The 21,881-nt window shown below is 38.1% G+C and overlaps 1 protein-coding gene across 2 annotated transcripts in view; it reads left to right on the plus strand.

The window, feature by feature from the left end:
• The window catches only part of USP7 (ubiquitin specific peptidase 7), a 69,592-nt gene extending 47,711 nt beyond the window's left edge, over positions 1-21,881 (plus strand). The window contains exons 10-31 of one of the 2 annotated variants that reach the window (XM_083872646.1): positions 52-142; positions 936-1,018; positions 1,965-2,074; positions 2,934-3,090; positions 3,967-4,111; positions 4,699-4,829; positions 5,901-6,035; positions 6,240-6,341; positions 7,009-7,114; positions 7,455-7,547; positions 8,349-8,416; positions 9,298-9,398; positions 10,757-10,910; positions 12,214-12,281; positions 13,332-13,440; positions 13,534-13,611; positions 13,947-14,047; positions 14,653-14,752; positions 15,607-15,726; positions 16,979-17,050; positions 17,695-17,785; positions 20,495-21,881. In XM_083872646.1, the coding sequence (XP_083728772.1) occupies positions 52-142; positions 936-1,018; positions 1,965-2,074; positions 2,934-3,090; positions 3,967-4,111; positions 4,699-4,829; positions 5,901-6,035; positions 6,240-6,341; positions 7,009-7,114; positions 7,455-7,547; positions 8,349-8,416; positions 9,298-9,398; positions 10,757-10,910; positions 12,214-12,281; positions 13,332-13,440; positions 13,534-13,611; positions 13,947-14,047; positions 14,653-14,752; positions 15,607-15,726; positions 16,979-17,050; positions 17,695-17,785; positions 20,495-20,601 (2,322 nt within the window). In that variant the 3' untranslated portion in view covers positions 20,602-21,881. Of the gene's footprint in view, positions 1-51; positions 143-935; positions 1,019-1,964; positions 2,075-2,933; positions 3,091-3,966; positions 4,112-4,698; positions 4,830-5,900; positions 6,036-6,239; positions 6,342-7,008; positions 7,115-7,454; positions 7,548-8,348; positions 8,417-9,297; positions 9,399-10,081; positions 10,419-10,756; positions 10,911-12,213; positions 12,282-13,331; positions 13,441-13,533; positions 13,612-13,946; positions 14,048-14,652; positions 14,753-15,606; positions 15,727-16,978; positions 17,051-17,694; positions 17,786-20,494 lie in introns of those variants that run through there. The other variant, XM_083872647.1, reaches the window with a different exon arrangement.

A 21,881-nucleotide genomic window follows, 5' to 3' on the forward strand; every position in this document is an offset into this window, starting at 1 on the left:
TTGTTACTTTTATCAAATTGAACTCCTGTGTTGTTTTGCTTTTGTTTCCAGTCTTATATTCAATGCAAGCACGTGGACTATCGATCTGAACGAATAGAAGATTATTATGACATCCAGCTAAGTATAAAGGGAAAGAAAAATAGTAAGTGATACATTGTGATATGCAGCAATCCAGTACTTCAACATGTTGGACAGCTTTTAGTGCCTGTTGTTTTCAAATGAGTTTGTTGGTGAACAGTGATTGAAAATATGTGCTTTAGGACACTTTTATTGAAAATATTTTCAATGCAGAGAATGTTTTTGCCTGCATTGCATTTATGTTTTTTTTTTCCTTACTCCATTTCCTTTCCCTGCTCCTTCCTCCCTAATTCTCTCACTGGTATCTTTTCATAAAACTCTTAAGAACTTTAGGAGTTTTCTGTTGTCATAAAACTGCCATGGTGATTATAGTGGTATCGTCACAGTAATTATAATTTATATATAGAGATGAATTCGGATGAAATAGATTCTTATTTAGACCTGGCCATAGTAATAAGGAAAAAAAAAAAGAATTAACTACTCAGAACAGCGTAACAGTGGTTCCTTATCATGTCTGTGCTGAGCACTTGGGGTACAAGGCACAGGAAGGGATGTGTAAGAGTCCAGCAAACAGAGGCTTCTGGCTTGATGCTTTACAGTTGGGAAGTGAGGAGTTGTGGCAGGCAGCTGTAACTGTGGGATTTTAAAATCTGCTGGTATTCTTAGATATGCCTCTGCAATATGGTGCATTTCTTGACATTTTTAAACAGTATAAAACTTTAAGTAAAGTAAGGACAGAAATATTCAAATGCAAACTCCCCTGTCCTAATGTCTCATTTGATTAATATCTTGCAGGCCTAGAGTAAACTTACACTTTTTCCTCCTTCTGTACAATTCCCCAATCTTTTTTCATTCAGTTTTTGAGTCCTTCATTGACTACGTTGCAGTGGAGCAGTTGGATGGTGATAACAAGTATGATGCAGGAGAACATGGCTTGCAGGTATTATTCTTTTTTTTAACCTGCTTTTAAGTCTTGTGTCTTTATCCTTGATAAAATAACAATGTTGCAAAACCCAGTCTAGATTTTATGAACTGATTTTGATGATGTTACTTCTTAGACAAACTTTTTATATAGCTCCTCTTATTTGGTGTTAGGTTTCTTAAAATGGAGCTCAGATTTTATAGCAATTTAGTTTGTAGTGAGTTCTATTAGGTCCAAGTCTTCAGTTGCTAGAATGCTTTTCTTTTCCACCAATCTTAAGACTGAGAAGTTCTTCCTCTATGAGTAGTCTGTTCTTCCAAGTGTCAAGTAAAAAAGCACAGCTCTAAAAGTAACTTTGGAGAGCTCATGTTTGTACTCTCAGCTAGAACACCGAATGAACCCATGGAAATTAAACATTTATGTGTGTGCATATGTTTCTGAGCTCTTCAGTTGCACTTTGCTGCACCCACTGGAGTAAGCTGAAATCCTTTATAAATAATGTTTTACTAAAGCTTACTTCTGCAGCTTTGACATATCAAGTTTTGTCAGTAATGTTCTACATATTCTTTAGCTGTTTTTAGGAAGGTAGAGCACAGTAGCCAAATCCTTGTTGGCAGGATGCAATGTATATGAAATTCTTAACTGATCAAAAATGAGCTTTTGCCTCCATATTCTCTCAATTTCATTTATGCAGGTAGCTTCTCTTAGTGCAGTGGGGTGTCCACGTGCTGCTTGTATGAGTGGCCTAAATTTAATTTAACTGAGTTCTTGTGTTGCTGGAGTAGCTGATGGGAAATTGGTGCAGCATTAGGATACTCAAATTGCACCCAAGTTTTGAACTATTCTGGTGCACATTGCCATCAAGTCTATAAAAGTCTATATGAAGGGTGTCTACAACAAACAAGTATTTTGAGTTGCTAAAAATGCTGTTATTTCTGCCCTCTATTTCCTTTAAAATGTCTAGGAGGCAGAGAAAGGTGTGAAGTTCCTAACATTGCCACCAGTATTACACCTACAGCTCATGAGGTTTATGTATGATCCTCAGACTGACCAAAACATCAAGATAAATGATAGGTAAGTGAGTTGCTTGGTTTAGCGTGTGTGTTGGATTTTGCTGTAGAATTTAGACCTGTGGATGTATTTTATCAAAAAACAGCTTCCCAAAATCCTGGTTTTAACTAAACTCTGAGAGGCAGGCATGTGCAGTCACACACAGTGGAGGTCCCCTAAAAGTGCACTGGTTGAATGTTGAAGTTCAGAATGATAAATTGAATGCTTGGTAGTTCGTGGTGATTGTTTTGACCATGAACTGCATCTTTTAATGGCTTGTGTAGCAGTCTTTGTGCAGTGTGTGGCTAGGCTGCCACCAGAGTTAGCAGCATGAATAAGGAGTTACCTGCTTGCCCTCCATCTGTTCCCATGGATGGAGGGAGAGCCATTTGCCCACTCACTGTAAGCAGAGGCTTATAATTTCTCGAGGAGGTACATGGTTGGTTGTAAACTGAATGTGTATTGCAATTATCTCATTCTCACCAAGGTGAGATATTTCAGAGTAATGCTCCAGTCCAGTGGTACCTGTGCTAGGAAAGCTGTGTTTGTCTGCTAGAAAATAACAGATTTTAAAGCTTTTGCCTTGATGCGGTGAATCCAAACCAACTCTAATTCAGTTGAAGTGCTCTTGCCCTTGTTACTGAGGGCGCACTTTCCTGAGCTACTTGAAAAGTTTATTTTTATTCCATATTTAAACAGTATAAATTCTGCCACTGTATGCAGCATGTCCTGGATAGAAATGGCATTGTAACAGTAACAACAGTAAAAATGTTCCATTTTTATACTTTGCTTTAGGAGTACACATAATGTTCCATAATAGTATATAATAATCTGTGTCTATCTTAACTACAAAAACAATTGTCTTCATTCTTTTCAAAACTAGGTTTGAATTTCCTGAACAGTTGCCACTAGATGAATTTTTGCAAAAAACAGATCCTAAAGATCCTGCGAATTACATTCTCCATGCAGTTCTAGTGCACAGTGGAGATAACCATGGTGGACATTATGTTGTTTACTTAAATCCAAAGGGCGATGGCAAAGTGAGTATTGAAAAGCACCTATAAGTATTTGTGTGTTGTAAATGCATACTTGCAGTTTTTATAATGGGCAAATATTCAGGATTTTTGACCCCTAAAAGAATAGTGCACACACACTTGGCTTTTAACAAAAGACTTTTTAACTGAGGAAATCCCTTTGCTTGTGTGTGTATGGGTTGAAGTTCTTTTGCAATCAGATTTTATCCAGCAGGTTTTTGAGGCTGACTTTGCTGAAGCAAATATGAGCATTTCCAGTGTTTCTGTGACTCAGAGGTTCAGCATGTTTGTGTATGTCCCACTGTTCCAGGTTTAGGTGACTTGATTGGATTGGACATTTATAGGTCAGGTGCCTCTTCCCTTGAGTTGACTTGTTTTGTGTGTACATGATTGTTCACAGTAAGAGTAGAAGTCATGTTTTACTGGGAATTTGTTGCTATTTGTAATTTATTCAAAGTTGGTTGAATTTAAAATTTGACGTCTATTGCTCTAAATGTACAAAGAATTCCTATAGATGTCTTGTGCATCACTGCTTTTTATTTCATTTTACAACAGCTAAAGTCAATTTTCTGTTTCCTGCAGAAATATTAGATATTTGAATAACAGTCTTTAGAAAGGTTTTTGGACTAATTATTGTGCTTTTGGTACTCATTGTGAAATGTTCAGTAAAGGTTTGGTATTTATGGACTTCCTTATGCTGAGCACAAGTAGCAGGCAGCACAAACCATACTGAATTAGCTTTCCTTTTAAAATCCATGCCGCTTGAAGGTAATTTTAGTGACTTCAAAGAGCTGAAAGACATGCCAGAAATAGGATTAATTTCTCATTCAGGAACTTGTTTTTACGTGTTAAAATCACCTTTCTATAAAACTTCCTCCCCAGTGGTGTAAATTTGACGACGACGTCGTGTCGAGGTGCACCAAGGAGGAGGCGATCGAGCACAACTACGGCGGGCACGACGACGACCTGTCCGTGCGGCACTGCACCAACGCCTACATGCTGGTCTACATCAGGGAGTCCAAGCTCAGTACGTGTCCTCTCTGTGATCAAAGGGGCCTCACAGGCAGGGAGAGGTCAGGGCTGCTTTACCTCGAAATTGTTGGCAGTGTTCTACACAACAGGATTGCCTCGTTTACAGTCGGAACTCAGAGATGATCAGCCAGCCATTCTCTCACGTTCGGGAAGCGTCTTCTGCTCTGGGTCATCTTTTAGTTCAGTCATGCACCTGCAAAGTGCTTCAACCTGGGCTGGTTTATAGGATAGGAAACTTAGTGATGAAACTGGATTCAGTGATGGAATTCAATCAAATTGATTGTAAAAATTGATTGATTGATGTAGATAAATACATGCTTAAAGAATGGGGGCAAATATTGTTTTAATTCTGAACTGAATATTTCATTCAAAAGTCAATGATACATATTTCACAGAAGTAGTGCATTTTGACTTGTCACAGAAGTGCTTCTTTTGCTAAAGCATGATGATATCAAACTGTGTTTTAAAGTGAAAGATAAAGAAAGCTGGTTTTGACTTCAAATCAGAGGGCAGTCAAGCATGTATGAAAAAGAAACTATTAGATGTAAATCTTGAAATATCATCATAAAATTTGCTTTCTAGGTGAAGTTTTGCAGCCTGTCACCGACCATGATATTCCTCAACAACTTGTAGAAAGGCTACAAGAAGAGAAGAGGATAGAAGCTCAGAAGAGGAAGGAGAGGCAGGAAGCTCACCTCTATATGCAAGTGCAGGTCAGCTTTTGAGACAGATTAAGTTACACCCACCTACTTTACCATGAAAATTTAGAATATTAAACCACCCTGGAGGCAAACCTTGATTTTCTTTTTTTTTTTTTTTTTTTAAACTTTTCTTCTGAAGAGAAATTATGGGTTTAGTGCTTTTAAATATATTTCCATATGCACCAAACTGTAATAAACCACACAGTACTGTATGTTACAAACATTTCTGTTTTCTTTAGAATTTGTTGTGCTTGTGAGTAAAAATAGTAAGTTCAGGTGAAAGGACCAGGTTGTTTCAAATGGCTGCCCTGCCACTGCACTTTTATCTCCTTCAGGAATTATTTTCTAAAATTAGAATGTATCTAGCCATAGGCTGCAGGTCTGGACTATTGCCAAACTGAGCTCATCAAGTAGAAGCAGAAGGAGAGAGTGCTTATATTTGCAATTATCTTTTTGGAAAAGCCAGATGGACTAGATTGTTATGAATTGCCTTAAGGAGCCCTGTTTATGGCTCTTTCCAGAGCCCATCTGGCACAGAGAAATAGAACCCATTTTCCATGTGCCTCCATGTTTCCTTGCCTGTTCTCTCTGGTGGTGATAAGCAGAGATACTGGTGAAGTCCATCTTGTTCTGCACTGAGTTTGCAGTGGGACACTGGCAGCGTTGCACTCTTTGTGCTTCTGTGAACAAAGAGGGCAGGGGAGCTGTGGGAAATCCAGGGAAAGAGTTCAGTGCCCTCCTTGCATTGTACCAGTTACAGAATTATGTAGCCTTTTTATTTTCTCCAAGTGCCAAGATTGTTAGAGCACATTCCAAGACTTGGGATCTAAGCACGACTGGTTTTTAATTGCTTGGGATTTGTAAGAATTAACGTATTTAATTACTTGCACTGATGAGATTATCAATCACGATTTTTTAATTTCATTATAATCTGTATTCTTGCAAATTTGCTCCCTGAGAACATGAATAGTGTTAGCGCTGTGCCAGAGGGCCAGAGAGGTTGCATAGTAAAGCATCCTGAGAAGGTATTATGTGGTGCAGCTGGGCTAATCTGAATAGTAACCTTTAAATGTCATTTTTCAGATAGTGGCAGAGGATCAGTTCTGTGGTCACCAAGGCAATGATATGTATGATGAAGAAAAAGTGAAATACACTGTTTTCAAAGTATTAAAAAACTCCACACTTACAGAATTTGTTCAAAACCTCTCTCAAACTATGGTGAGTTTTCTGTAGTGAATACCTGCATGTATTTATTTTGTTACATTATGGTTGTTTCATAGCCCTTACCTTCTCTACATATTGACAGTAATCATAATTTAGACCTTTTAACACAGAAGACCCGTTTAAGTTTAATAAAAGGATCTTAGCCTATTTTCCCCTTGTTTTGATTTAGTTTCCTGTCACAATTTTTGTTTATTTTAGGGATTTCCCCAGGATCAAATCAGATTATGGCCAATGCAAGCTAGAAGTAATGGAACAAAAAGACCTGCGATGTTAGATAATGAGGCAGATGGCAATAAAACGGTAAGTAGTCACTGAGAGGTGATATTGCTTCTGTGCATCTCCTGTGATTTTTAGTTCTCTTTAAGAATATGTAACTTTGAGACATAAGATTTTCCAGTCTTTTAATTAAAATTAATTTCATTGTATCTGGTATTTGGGAAGACTTGGTTTAGTGGATTAATTTGGATAGGGAGCAGGAGTGTGGTTTGTGCATGATTTTTCTGCTGAGGAAGAAAAAGTGTGATCATGATTTGTTATGTTAGATTAAAACAAATGTCCCTTTGACAAAAGGGACAAACCCTCTGGATTTAAGGAATTCTGTTTAAGATGTAAAAAGTATCTAAATACCACAAAAAACAGAGATTGGTTTCACTGTCCTTTTATTCTAAAATGAACTGATGTCCTTGCCATTATAAAGGTAGCTGTAGGTAAACTTTTAGAAGATAAAGAACTGGGTTCATTTTAAGTAAAACCTACTGTTACTGCTTCATCAAAGTTACTAGTAGTTTTATATCTATATTTGTTTGTCTTTAAAAATTTCATAAACTTCCTTTAACACAAATTTAAGAAAACCCTCTCCCTCTTGTAGAATATCATAAAGTTCTTGTATAGGATTAAAATGCAGATACCAGGTTGTATTATGTTCTTCAGAGACTTTTTTTTTCTTCTCTCACATCTTTCTACATAGATGATTGAGCTCAGTGACAATGAGAATCCATGGACAATATTTTTGGAAACAGTAGATCCAGAGATGGCTGCTACTGGAGCAACATTACCCAAATTTGATAAAGATCGTAAGCATATGGGCTAAACATTTCTAAAATACAAAATACTTTCATTTTGGGTGTATCTCCAAAAACAGTGCACACTCCTTTTTTCAACTATGTCACTGATGTATCCATCAAACTTCTACAGTGCTGAAATAAGTTTTTCTCATGCGGTTTTTCCTTTATTTCTCTTGAAGTGGAAGACATGCTTTGCATATTTTTAGACTCACTGAATAAATTTCTCTCTATGTTTTAAGGGCACCGAATTAATAAATTGAAGACACATATTTGTTACTGTGTAAATAAAAACAGGTGATCTCCATCCCCACGCCTTACTTAAAATTAAATCTTGTTTTTTAATTTGTAGATGATGTAATGTTGTTTCTGAAGATGTATGATCCGAAGACTCGGAGTTTGAATTATTGTGGACATATCTACACCCCTATATCCTGTAAAATACGTGAGTTCTGGATTTCAATTTCATTGTAATCATTGAAGTTCTAAGGGGATTGCACATACTTTACCTTTAATAATAATTCCATTACTGAAACCAAAGCTACACCACAGAAAACAAATTCTTATTTCATCCAGCACCTGAGAGTTTTCTTCCCCATGTGGTGTCAGTGGCATTTCCTGCAGGTCTGAGCCTCAAAACCCCACAGCTGCTCAGTTCATTGTTGCTGTACTCACCAGGTGTTACAGCTGTTTCAGACCTGTTGTAAAGCTTTGGGGTTTGATACATCCCTCCCAATAGCTTTTCAAATAACTCTTCTCCAACCTTCACTATGGCAGCCTGAGCAGCTGCTCAGCCTGAATTGTGTGTGAGGCTTGATTTTCATATGGGTCAATTTGAGGAATTCCGCAAATACCCACTGACTGAAAATATTTCAGTTTTTCATTTTAAATGTCTCATTTTGTTAACTTATACATTTTTTTAATTTTATATTTTAGCTGTCATTATTCTTTTTTTCAAAGATACTAAACCTTTTCTCTGAAGAAGGAGCAGTGTTATTTCATCTCTTGGATTTTCAATGAACTTGTACATATTTTTGTTGTTCAAATGAAGTGGAAAGAAACCATAAATATGTGTCTGGTTCAATGTCACCAAGGGAAACTTTAATATGGAAGATTCTCTTTCTTAGGCATTGCAGAATCATCTACCCAGGATAAAGAAAGGGATTCTTTCCTTTCTATATCTGGTCTCACTTGCAATTAGTGCAACACATTTCACATTCTTTTTTTTTTTTTTTTTCTCCAACAGGTGACTTGCTTCCAGTTATGTGTGAGAGAGCAGGATTTCCACAAGAAACTAACCTTATCCTCTATGAGGTTTGGATTGATAGACCTTTTGTAACTTTGTCTTTTGTATGCTGTAAAGAAAAAAGAAGATTTATTAATTTAAAAAGATTGCTCATGACAATGGCAATTTATAAATTATCTGCACTGTAATCTGTAGCTTTGAAGTCTACAGTGCTGCAAAAGAGTAGCAGCAGAAGGTTAACTTCAAACAGATTTTATATCAAATAGATGCAAGTGCAAAGCTTTAAAATGAAAAAAATACCTCCATGAAGTCCTGTATGAGCAGCTTTGTTGTGCTAAGCCTGTGTTGCTGAGTTAGAGGAGCTACTGCTGCTGACATCATTGGCCATCCTGTTTTCAGTGCCCACCTTAGTGAAGTTGAGAAAATGTTGCATCTTCTTCCTTCCCCAAGCCAAAGTCAGCAAACAAAATCCTTGGTCTGCTATGCTGTTTCTGCCCAAATACACAAGCTGAATCTTCGTAACTGCTACATTTATTGAGTGCTGATGATGCAGATCTTGCCAAGGCAAAGTCCTTGCTAGTGTAAGAACAAGGAATGGGGGTTTTGCTGCAATTTCTGGTAGCAGTCCTGCTGCTCTCTCTGGTGGTTCTAGGGCACACACACACTGCCTTCCTAAAAAGAAAAGCTGTATTCCTTGCTCTGGGCAGGTCAGGGTTACAGTGTCATTCCAGTTTGTTTATATAAATGCTTTTATCCCTGGGTCAGCTGCTAGTGGAATTTGCATATAGATATTTAATACTACATGCATTGAATTTATATAGATGCATGTCTGTCCATTTGTTTCAGTTGAAAGAATGTACAGGTTACCTTATCTGATGATTTCTTCACTGTTATGACCTTTATTTTTGTCTTTTACTCTGTAATCAATAATTTTTGTTCTTTATTCCAGGAAGTTAAACCCAATTTAACAGAAAGGATTCAAGACTATGATGTATCTCTTGATAAAGCTCTCGATGAACTCATGGATGGTGACATCATAGTGTTTCAGAAGTAGGTATTTTAAGGGGGCAGTTTATTGCAATTTCATCACCTGGTTCACTTTGAAAACTGAACTTCCTTTAAGCTTTTTTATCAAGAGCAAATTCCAATAGTAGATGTGTTCTCTGCAGTTCTCATTTGTTTATTCAAAGGGGAAATGAGCAAATGTCCGGGGTATTTGAGTATCACCTGCCATGTTACATAAGGAAAAGGTGTCCTCCTAGTTTAGAAAACCAGTAACCTAAAATAGCTCATAATATTACCAGAGTGTGTTCAGCAATGCACCTGATTTGTGCTGCTTTGTACTGGAGCCACTGTAAAACAGACACTGAAGAGCCTTCCAGCATTTCACATCTTGGGCTCAGTACCATGGCCACTGGACAAGGCTCTTGGAGCTCTTTCAGCCCAGAACTACACTGAACTGCTTTCCCTTTTTGCCTCTCCTTGTGCTCACAGTCAGGTCCTTACTGCTCTGCAGTGATGAGATGCTCCTGCTTTGCCTGAGCACATGCCACTTGTAGGTGAACTGGTGCTTCAGCTGGAGATTTCTCCAAGGCAAAGGGGAGTTCCTCATCTTGTATCCAATAGAGGGATCTTTCATAAGCTTGGCAGGGCTATAAATCAGCATTTCTATGCTCTCACTCCTGATGGTCACACCCAACTGTGTTGCTCTGTTTCTCTCCATGGGCTGACAGTGGGTGGAAGCCAGCTAGTCTATCTTCAGCACTCTTACCCCAGATTATGTGAGATGAATGTATTTCTCATGTCATGCCTTGGAACTCGCATTCCCAGTTGACCCAGTTGGTGTTATGCACCCTTGGCTGGCTGCTGACTCCTGGGTAAGTGCACAGCTTGTACCCTGGTGCTATTTCTCTGCAGAGAAGTTGGGGTACCAGTCAGGAGTGACCCAAAACAGCCCCTGTGCCCACTGTTCTGCCTCTCTATGCCAAGGCATTGTTATCCATGGGGCCTCTGTGCAAAGTGACTGATCCAGGGGCTCATGGAAAGCTGTGCAGCATTAGTACAGACACACAGGGATGTTCCAGGGTGGGAGGGAGGGCCAGCTCCTGCTGCAGTGGTGCTGTGAACCCACAGGAAGCAAGAGCAGGGCCAGGCTGCCAAGGGAGCAGCACAGCAGGCGTGGGCGCCGGGCCCTGCAGCGCACAGACACGCCGGGCTCTGGGTCATGCTGACTGCACCAGTCCTACTGTGGACCACTGGTGGCTCTTCCAAAAGGTTTCTGAACTTCATCTCTCTATCTCTCCACTGTTGCTGACTCACTGTAGAACATGTTTTTAAAAGCCCCAACTGCCTTGTGTGTGTGTAACAATGTGATGTGTAATGGTATCATCATTTATTTGCTCTTGTAGGGATGACCCAGAAAATGATAACAGCGAGCTCCCAACAGCTAAGGAATACTTCAGAGACCTCTATCACCGTGTGGATGTCATTTTCTGTGATAAAACCATCCCCAATGACCCAGGCTTTGTTGTTACTTTATCCAATAGGATGAATTACTTTCAGGCATGTGTCCTGTTTCTCTTTTGTTTCCTTGTTTGGAAAGTACTTTTGCACTATACATATTTTTCTAAAAGTTCTAAAGCTGTCCGTGTACATTTTTTGCATTGTGTATTTTTCATTTTAAATGAAAAATTTAAGGAAGCCACTAAGGCTTGTGAGAAGAATATACTATAAACCCCCCAGTTTTATTAATAATGAGTTATTTGATAATTGAGTTCTTGGTAGACCATTCTGCTCTGTCAGGGAAATTATATTTTCATGAAATTATTCATTTGCTTTCAAAGTGACACGCAAAAGTTGCTCAGCTTATTTGGCCATTAAAAGAAAAATGCCTCGGGAATCTATTGATTACCTATTTTGTGCCTGTAATATCAACAACAATATTTATTTTGTAGACCAAGCTGTACTGCTTTCTTCACACAGTGAAGTTTAATGCTCAGGGACACTAACGGATCAAGCCTGTTGTGTTAAGAATAGATGAGTTGAGGTGTTTAGAAGAGGAAAACTAGACATGGAAACCTAAGAAAAAACCTGAAATAAAGCTGATCTGATCTATTAAGAGCCTAAGTAGATTTGACTCCCTGCAGTTCTCTTGCGGCTGCTTTTGTCAATGTCAAAGAAAAAACCACTTAAAACCAGATAATTTTATTTTCCGTCTCCAAGGACAGAAACTTTGAGCATCTGCATACACAGGGAAAGTCAGGGATGAGTTTGCTATACTGTTCTCACCATCTATTTTTAGGCCAATTACTCTCTTCCTTTTTTTTCGCTTGAAGTGTAAAGTCTGTATGGTTTGAGGGATTTTTTTGGTAAGGCAAAACCAGAATGCCCCTGCCTTTTGTGAGGCAGTGATGTGAAATGTACTTATGAGAATAATGTGGAGTGAATTAAAGGAGTGGGAATCTTCAGAGCAAGTCTTACTTATTTCCCTAATAGTATAATTTAAAAACCCCACCAGCAAAAAGCAATATAAACAGCAAAAACAGGCAAGATAAGAATGGAGCAATTGTGGATTTAGTGGCCTTTTGGCAACAGTAACATACTGTATTAAAACAGTTTCCTCTTTTTTTTTTTTTTTTTTTTTTTTTTTTTTTTTTTTTTTTTCTCCTTAGAATATCTTATTATGTGTCAAGAGTTCAGAAACTAACAATTCTAGTTTATTTAGCCTTGGGGAGGTAGGCATAGTGGGTTCTCTCAGAATTCCAGTAGCATAATGTTCCTGTCATGGAATGAATGACTGTATGATTGTAGAGCAATGTCATAACTGTGTGAAACAATTCAGAACTTACCAAAAATTTATTTTCAGGTTGCAAAGACAGTCGCTCAGAGACTTAACACGGATCCAATGCTATTACAGTTTTTCAAGTCCCAGGGGTAAGATGAATTCCTTAGTATTCTGTGTCTAAGCTGTTCCTTAAAAATTAGTCTTTTCCAGGTTGTTAACTAATTCTCTACCAGTAAGATGTTACCTTTCTGGCAAGCACAGGAGGTTGCTTTGACAGCTGAAGCATTGCAATGTCTGTCTCTAGAGCCTCAAAGAATTGCACATTTTAGAAGAGTTCTAGTAAATGTCATTTTAAAAATCATTAATTACTTCAAAGCCTGATGCTGTGGGATAAATTGCTAAGCTGATGCAAGTGCTGTTTCAGTGAATGCAGAATTTCTAGAATGGAGGAGAGCAGAAACAAGTGCACATAAAAGCAGTATTTTTGCTGATTTTACAAGTTTAAATGCAGGAGTTTACTTCACTGAATTCCCCCCTCCTCCTTCAAAGTCTGCAAATGAGGTTTTTTATGAAGATGACAACAATCTTAACAAGTTCACAGGTGCTCAGAGGATTATTTCTGGTTAAAGTGATGGTTTTACACGTTTGTGTAACACTAGATTTAAATCTGTATAAAACTACAGCAGAAGGTAGTGGTTTATAGCTCTGTGTATGTTCTTAAGGAATAATGCACACAAAAAACTTTGTGTATTCATGGAAGTGTAGGTGCTCTTTAGTTACCTGAGGCTGTCTCCCTTTGTCATCAGTGAGAATTTGAGTAGCTGTTTGTAGTTTCCAGTGCTGTGGTCACTGTGGAATTTGCTGTGTCATATGGCTCCACAAATTAACCTTTCACAATCTGAAGCATGTGCTGCTATGTCAGTAATTTCAGAGGAATGTGGGTCTGCCAGCCTGCAGCACTGACATGAGCTTGTAAACATCCAGGAGAGTTAATACACACCCTGAATGTTCTTCTGTTCCCACAGCCCAGCTGTGTTTAAAAATCACTAAAGTTCTGTGTGTTGTGCTGCTTAGGCTGTGTTAGCAATTACGTGAAACTGGAAGCCAGTAATAAAAATGTTCTTGGTGCTTCAATGTACTGAGCAGTGATGGATTTTGAAGAGATGGATTTTAAGAGGCTGTTTTCCTTCCTTCTGTAGTTATAGGGATGGCCCTGGTAATCCTCTTAGACATAATTATGAAGGTACTTTAAGAGATCTTCTGCAGTTCTTCAAGCCTAGGCAACCGAAAAAACTCTACTATCAACAGGTAAGAGTCTTTTCTTTTTATTGGGATGAGTTATAAAAGATAATTCTGCCCTATCCAAAGTATGCCTAAAGTGCTTTTCTCTTCTTCCTTAAGCTCAAAATGAAGATAACTGATTTTGAAAACAGAAGAAGTTTTAAATGCATATGGCTAAATAGCCAGTTTAGGGAAGAGGTGAGTGAAGCCATTACACATTTGCTGTCATTTCTGTGTCAGAGCTGGTGTGGCTGTGGTTATGGGTCACACACTCGACCCCTGAGCAACACAAATTTAGAACAAAGTTGTACATGATGTTAGATTTTTTTTACAACAAAAAACCCTAAAGAGCACAAAAAAATTTTAAAAAACCAGATCTGTTAACAAAAATTTTGAAGATGACGTAAGTGTTGACTTAAGTTATCTTTTCAAGATGAGTGTTTAAGAAGAACAATCCGGTGTGTTCTGTGCTTTAATGTGGTTGTTTACATTTTGAGATTTTCTAATGTTTTTTTGTGTTTCAAATTCCACAGGAAATAACAGTATATCCAGATAAGCATGGGTGTGTGCGGGACCTGTTAGAAGAATGTAAAAAAGTTGTAGAACTCTCTGAAAAAGGTTCAGGGAAATTAAGGTAAAACTGGAAGTCTATGATTTCTTCTATGTGATCATGTAAATTTTATGCAGCAAAGTATCTGTAGTATTTAAAATACTGTAGAAACCATTAACAGATGAAATGTAATACTGTGTTAAAAGTTTCCAAGTTACCACTGTTAAAGATTTTTCTTAACGATAAATTTAAATTTTACAGAGTTATTTAATTTTTTGTATTTGATAAAATTACATCCTTGAGTTTCATCAGTTGCATTTGTTAGTTATGACTTAATAGTTGTTTAAAATCCAAGCATTTCATGCTATTCACTTCTCAGGAGTTACAGGGGTTAAAAGTGAGGTCATTTAAAGAGGATATTTAAAATAATCACACCTAGAAACCTGTATTTTGTAATGGCACATCCTGGCTTTTTGCCTTGAGCCAGAAATAATTTAACTTCTTATGGCTTTACTGCATAATTTTTACTAAAGATTTGATTTAAAAATTTATAAATACAATAGCAGCATCAGTTTACATTCTACACTAATCTCTCTGAGGGTTTGAGAAAGAAATTGTTGCATTGATATATTTTTGTAAATGCTTTGAAAAATCACTTTTTAAAAATGCTTTTCCTGTTTATCTTTAAGGCTGCTAGAAATTGTAAGTTACAAAATAATCGGTGTCCATCAGGAGGATGAGCTGTTAGAGTGTTTGTCACCTGCAACAAGTCGAACGTTTCGAATAGAGGTGAGTCGTGCTTGTCTTGGAGAAGCTTTAAAACCTGACTTTGAGAGAGGAAACTCTTTCTAGGGGTAATTTGTTTTTTTTTCTGGTCTCCAAATATTGTGATATCTATTGAGATTTCATGGTAATATTTACATGTATTTTAAAAAAAATAATGCTTTTAAAAAGATCATCCTTTGTTCCATCTGCTTCCCTACAATGGCTTCATTCTTTGATTTTTACATATGTTTTTATAACAATACATGAAGCCTTTGCAAGAGCCTGTCAATAAGACATTTAATGTCTTGGTAATAATTCCAAGGTTTGTTTGAGAGATCATGGTAGAAATGTTTATACTTAGAACCCACTTTTGTACTCTAATATTCTAGAAGGTTTTTTTTTTTCCCTTTTCTGTTACATTTTGAGGTTCTTGAGCAAATTTGATACTTGACATGATCTTTCTTCCTAAACACCTCATCATTTAGATCTGCTAACTTGCCTCAAAGATCAGAAATCAAATAAAAAGTTTCCAGTGTAAAACTGTAATGAGGAGCTGACAAGAGACCTATGTTCCTGTCAGCTCATTCTGCACTGATAGAAAATTTCTTGTCAAAAAAGCCATTCAGGGAAGCCAGGAGAGTGTTTTCTGAGTAGGGGGAGCTGAAGTGCTGTCATGCCAGGGCTGAGGGACTCTGGTAAAAAACTCTGTCAAACAACACAGCTCTTTTAATTGTTTTTGAATAGAATTGTTTGAAATCAGTTATAGTACATCAATAATGCTTTCAGTTTCTCAATAACTGGAAAAATAACTTTGAAACTTTAGTTTCTTTTTGTGGAAGTTTAGCTGATTGGAGTCACAATTCTCTGTCTGGATCTAGGAAATTCCTCTGGACCAGGTAGATATAGATAAAGAAAATGAGATGCTAATCACAGTGGCACATTTCCACAAAGAGGTTTTCGGGACGTTTGGAATTCCATTCTTGCTGAGGATACACCAGGTGCAGTATTGCCTCCCTTTTTCTCCCTGTGGGATTATACTGATGTTGTTTTCCCAAAATACTGTTGAAGAAATGCATTAGTGTAAGAAGTGTGTAGGAAAATACAGCTCTTGTACCAAAGGCTCTGCCCCATCTGTGCCTTTTTATGGTTAAATCATTTCCCAGCTCAGTTCCTTTGGCATATCCAGGTTGTTCAGTGTGTCAGTGAGCCTGTGCAATACCTGGAAAGGTGGCATTTGGCAGCAGCTGCCATCCCCTACCCCCTGCAGAATCCCCCAGCAAACCACAACCCTGTTTCCAACAGCACTGGGGTAACTGCAGTGCAGAGTTGTTGTCAAAAGTGGCCCTGCCATGGCTGCTCACACTGAGACATGATTATGGAAAACAGGGTTTCATCCTCCATCACTTTCTGAGATGACTGCATTTCATCCTTTCTGGGATTTGATGTGCTTTATCTTCTAGGGCTGAAAGTTGGTACAAGAACAAAAGCTAATTTTGAAAGCTTAATTTAAATTCTCAAGTTTTTCTGTGGTGCTGCTCCAGCTGAATGTCACCCTGATTCTCTTCATATCAATATGTATTTCTGGGAGCAGTTAGCCATTTGCTTCTAAACTTTTTCTGCTTCATGTATGTTATTTTGTGTGAAAATTACTTACTTTAAAAATTTGGGAATGAGAAATATGTCCATATCTCTCTACCTCTAAAACTCTAAAATTAGAATTCTACTGATTTCCATATTTTTGATCAAAGAGTAAAACCTGTGTGCTGACTTGGTGGAAACCATTTTTTCTGCATTTCCTAGTTATGACAGTTAATTTATATTACTCATCTCTAAGTTGATGGTATCTGTCACTTTTTTGGGCAGTGTACATGGAAAGGGAGCAGCAATATACTAGAAAAAGTAGTAATATGCTGAGCAAGAATATGTTTGGGGTTTTTTTTTACATATTCCTGTTTTGCTGCTGATTTTCTAGCTTTGCTACTTAAATTTAACCTGACTTGCACATATCAGTGGTAGTGCCTGGCCAATTTATGGGGCAGTTTGCATAATGAAGAATCAATAAGACTTAAAGTTCCTGAATTTAAGCAAGTTGCCTGCTGTTGTTCCATATTGTAGAGAATGATGCCATTTTGTAAATAACAGAGAGATTGAGGCAATGTTTTTTAATGAAGCTTAAAACAGGAAATACTAACAGCCTCCCTTTTTTTTCCTAGATTTTTTTGACATTAAAAATCTTGTTGTAATTATTAGGGTGAACACTTCAGAGAGGTTATGAAGCGGATTCAGACAATGCTGGACATACAAGAAAAAGAATTTGAAAAGGTAACTTCAAGTTGGGAGAGCTTTTATTGCTGACTGTAAACCCTAAATGAATTTATTGTAGTAGGTTGGAACACCACAAACTTGGGATAAGTGTAGATTTTGTGTGATAGAACAGCTGCTTGACTGAAATAATGCTTTTTCTAGGACTAATTAGTTAGGATGGGTAGGATCAGTGGAGAGATCAAGAGAGATATTCTGCAAAACATTAAAGTAACCCAGAAAAGTGTAGCTGGTGTGGGACCTTTAGAAGCCACCCCCACATCACATTCCTGCTCAGAGCAGAACGTGACTCAGTCAGGTTGTGCAGGGTTTTTTAGTTGCAATTTGTTAACTCCCTAGGCTGGGAATTCTGCCCTGTTCTGGACACTGTGTTTTAGAGTATTTCCACTATCATTGGGAAGGCTTTGCTTTCCTTGCACATAATCAGAATGTTTCATTTTGCAACTTGTGGAGGTCACCTCTGTGCAGTTTTTTGAGAAGAGCCTGCTCCTGTGCACCACCCTTCAGGTGATGGAAAGCCATAAATACCCTGTCAGTCTTTCCATCTAACCAGCTGCAAGTTAGACTGTGAACTTAGACTTGAAGATGAAATTTTAATGTTGTATCCTACCACTTGGTTTTTGTGTGTTTTTTTCTTTGCATAGTTTAAATTTGCCATTGTAATGATGGGCCGACACCAGTATCTCAATGAAGATGAGTATGAAGTGAACTTGAAAGATTTTGAGTCCCAACCTGGTAAGTTGTTAAACGACCTCACTTTTCTTTTGGCCTGCTGAAGTTGCTCTGCCAGCAATGTATTCATCCTTGACTGAGGATGCAGAGAGTTTGTTCTTTTTACATGACATACATTAGATGTAGTGATATTTATGTAGCTGTCTGTGTATTTATATACACCTGTGTGCACACTGAGCAGTGTTACATGAACGTGTTACTCCAAGAACATGTATTTTATAGGCATATAGATAAATAATCTGTTTCCTTTTGAGTTAAAAGATTGCATGTGAATGACCAAATGAGTCCAGTATCAGTATAACACACTTTGCAGCATCAGTTGCATCTTGTCTTTATTGTCCATCTGCCCTCTTGCATGTTGGATTCTCACGGAAGGTTAATTCTTGTTTATGCTTGATATCCACAATGAATCTGAAGATTCTAACAAGAACATTAAATATGTCAATTTGATGCTGGTTAGATTTTTTTTTCCCCTCTGAAGAGGTGATTCACAAGGTACAAATGCAGCTCCATTCTAAATTTGTCTCTGCATGGGCTGCCATCTTGTTTACTTGACTGACATTTAAACCTCTGTTTTCTTAGACATTTACACATGGGAGAATCTGGGTTAATCCTTCAGGAATTCCACCACAGGAGTGTTTTCATAGTCATAGAATGGTTTGGGCAGGGAGGTGCCATGAAGACCTTCCCATTGCACCCTGTGCCATGGATGCCAGACACCAGGCCAGTCACTCAGGGCCCCATCAGACCTGGCCTTGGACACTTGAGGGATGGGGCAGCCACAGCTCCTCTGGGCAACCTACACCAGTGCTTCTAAATCCAAATCTCTCCTTTTCCTTTTTGGAGAGTTCTATTTGGAATGGCACCTTTGGGTCCACAGTCAGAAATCCATTGAAACCCTTGAATTCATTGGTGTTTCTTCTCCCAGCTTACCTGAGTGTTCCTCTCTGTGAGTTGCACTGACTCTCTGCAGTTCTGTTTTTCTGACAGGAATTCTGTTTTTTATTGGTGGGTTTTGGGGTCGAGCTTTCTCCAGTTTTTCCCAGCTGTGCTCTGGATTGATGTAACAGCTGCAAAGAAATCCTGTAGCTGTCCATTTATTTCAAAACCTGCAGAGTTAGACCTGTGTTATTACTGGGCACTTGCAGGAGCCCAGCAAACAGTCCTTTTGTTGTGTATGTAGCACAGGCAGGTTCATGGCTCGTGATTTGCCAGAGCTGTGAGTGTCTGCAGCTGCACAAGTCTCACACACACACCCAGGAGTCACTGCAGGGCCTCTCTGTGCACCACTTGTGAAGGGTCTCTGGATGGTCAGCTTGGAGGTGGACATTTCTCCACAGGCACATAAACACTCTCTGGTGTGGTCAGAGCAGGCAGAGAACTGATTTTATTCTGGGGGTCATCCCTCTTGGCTCAGGGAGGGAAAGGCAATAGTCTGGAATGAACCACTGGACTTGGTGGGCAAGGCAGAGCCAGTGGTGCCAAAGCAGCTGGAAAAACTGACCAGGTCAAAGGCACAGAACGTGTCAGAATGTGGAGAGAGAAAACTTGAACTGCTTGTAGGAATTGTAGGGAATGTGAGGTCAAAAGGTTTTAATTTGAGAGTTCATGGAATTCACCCCTTTGATAGAATTAATTTCTACAAATGCCGAATGTTAACACCCACAGGACTGATGGAACCAAAGCTGTGGCATTGTCCAGTTTGATTGGTATGGCTGATGCCAGTAGTTTCCCTTTGCTTTTGCCAAGGTTACACTGACTACAGCCATGACTGTGCTGGCACCAACTTTTCTAATTTCTTTCTTCAAAAACATTCAAATTCTCCCATGAAGATTGGCAGTTCTCTTTTATTTTGATATTGACCGTTATGTCAAACAAGAGAAAAAAACCAAAATAATTTTGATTGAAGAAAATATATCACAAAATGCAGATGCAGGCAACCAACAAGATCATGTGTTTCATGCTTTAGTGGTTGCAGTTGATGGCTTTGAATGTAAAATGTACTTTCCTTGCTGGGAGCCTCTTTAGGTTCTGCCTTTATCATTTAACTTCAAAGAATATTGGATGCTGTGCATTGAGAACATCTTAAAAGGGAATTTCTCTTATTTGCAAGAAGCATGTGGACTGTGGTTTTTCAGGAAAACTAGCAGTAGAATAAGTAATATTGGGTTGAACAAATGAAAAAATCTGTATATTTTCCATGCAATCTAAGTGACTAGAGATTTTTCTTTAAAAATAAAGAGGAGGGTCAGTTTCATGATTCCTTAATTAGTATTATTTGCATTTTACATGAATTTAACAGATATTCCCACTTAAACCTGGTGATAGGAACAGCAGAGTTTATGGCAAATACTGTTGGTTGTCATGTTGTCAATGGCAGATTCCTCCCTGTTTGAAACAGGCTCAGCACTTTGCTGGTACTGTGATGTACCTCAGCCATAAGTTATAACAGTGGTTCTTTTGCTTTAGCACACCCTTCAGTGCTGTAAAGTCCTGTAGGTGGCTGAAGAAGAGAAGAAGCAGGTCCCTGGTGCAGAAGGAGCTGTGGAATGTGCTGTTGGAAGGAAAGCCCTGCCCTGCACTCCTGTGCCCACCCTGTGATTCCCAGCAAACTGTGGGCAGGGCACACAGGAGTTAGTTTGTGTAATGTAATGTAATTTTTCCAATTTAGTCATAAAACTTCATTTTTGTTTTTTCTCTTTTCTTTTCTAGGCAACATGTCTCATCCAAGGCCATGGCTAGGGCTTGACCATTTCAATAAAGCCCCAAAGAGAAGTCGCTACACTTACCTTGAAAAAGCTATTAAAATCCATAACTGACTTACTTAACCAGATTGTCAAGGCAAGGGACAAAAATAAGTGTGTGTGTGCACCTTTTTAACAACTGTAGAACTTTGGTACACGTGCACTATATCTGAAGTCTTCAGCAAGAGGATTTGCTGCTGATGTTAATTTTATTTTGTTGAGGCTGTTCAGTTTGGCTTCTCTGTATCTATTGACTGCCCTTTTTGAGCAAAATGAAGGTGTTTTTATAAAAGCTTGGATGCCAATGAGAGTTATTTTATGGTAAACGTAATGCAAGGCAATTGTCAGCATAATGAGGGAAGAGTTTAGTAGAACAGTTGACATTGGCAAAATTATTTGTCTGTAGTACGTTTATAGATGGCATAAGCTGACTGGCTGCCCTTCCCGTGTGGTGTTCACCATCACTGCAGCTAGTAAGTCTTATGTTTAGACTCACATCAGATTTATTTCCTTCAGTTATACTTTAAATGACATTTTTGTGCATTTGTAAATGCAAAAGAAAAACTCACATCATCAATAAATAGCAATCTCTACTTCATTGTGTACATTGTTGGCACTTATTCGGGATTTTTGTCTCCTCCGGCTTCATAGAATCTTTTTTAATAAACTAGTTTTCATTTAATTTAGTCAAATACTTTGCATCCCGTTTTGTCAAGTGGATGCCTCGAGTCCTAAAAAGAGATATTTGGGTCTTTTTATTAAAATTTCCAACCATTGAGAAATACCTTTGTGATTGATTATGCCATCTTCTGGCAAATAGAATGACACTCAAAAGTTGGCAAAAGCAAGTGAAAAGATTATAAATATCATTAATTTAGTTACCATGGGAAGAGATGGGGAAAACATAAGAACTAGCCTTTTAGCACAGAGGGCATGCTCACTAGTGTTTAGTAAGCTGTTGACTTTGTATAAAAAAGGAGGAAAAAAAACAGAAAAAGAAGAAAAAAAAACCGAAAAAAGAAATTGTATATTTAATGAATTAACATGTACAATTTAACACTTGGAGGTTAATTTTATTGGGTGAGTCTGCAAGTGAATTTCACTGATGTTGATATTCATTGTGTGTAGTTTTATTTCAGTCCCCAGACTGCTTCCTTTTCTTTGGAGCTAATGCCAGCCGCGTGTCTAGTTTTGAGTGCAGTAAAGATAGAATCAGCAATTCACACTTAATTTTACATTTTTTTTCCAGTATTTTATTTTGTTTCTGTAGCCGCAGTGTACAACTCCTCTTCCTGTATATTGCCTTTTTTTGCTGGAAAATGTTGTATGTTGAATAAAATTTTCTATAAAATTTT

This window comes from Zosterops lateralis, assembly GCF_965231275.1.
Source record: "Zosterops lateralis genome assembly, chromosome: 15".
Taxonomy (NCBI): Eukaryota; Metazoa; Chordata; class Aves; order Passeriformes; family Zosteropidae; genus Zosterops; species Zosterops lateralis.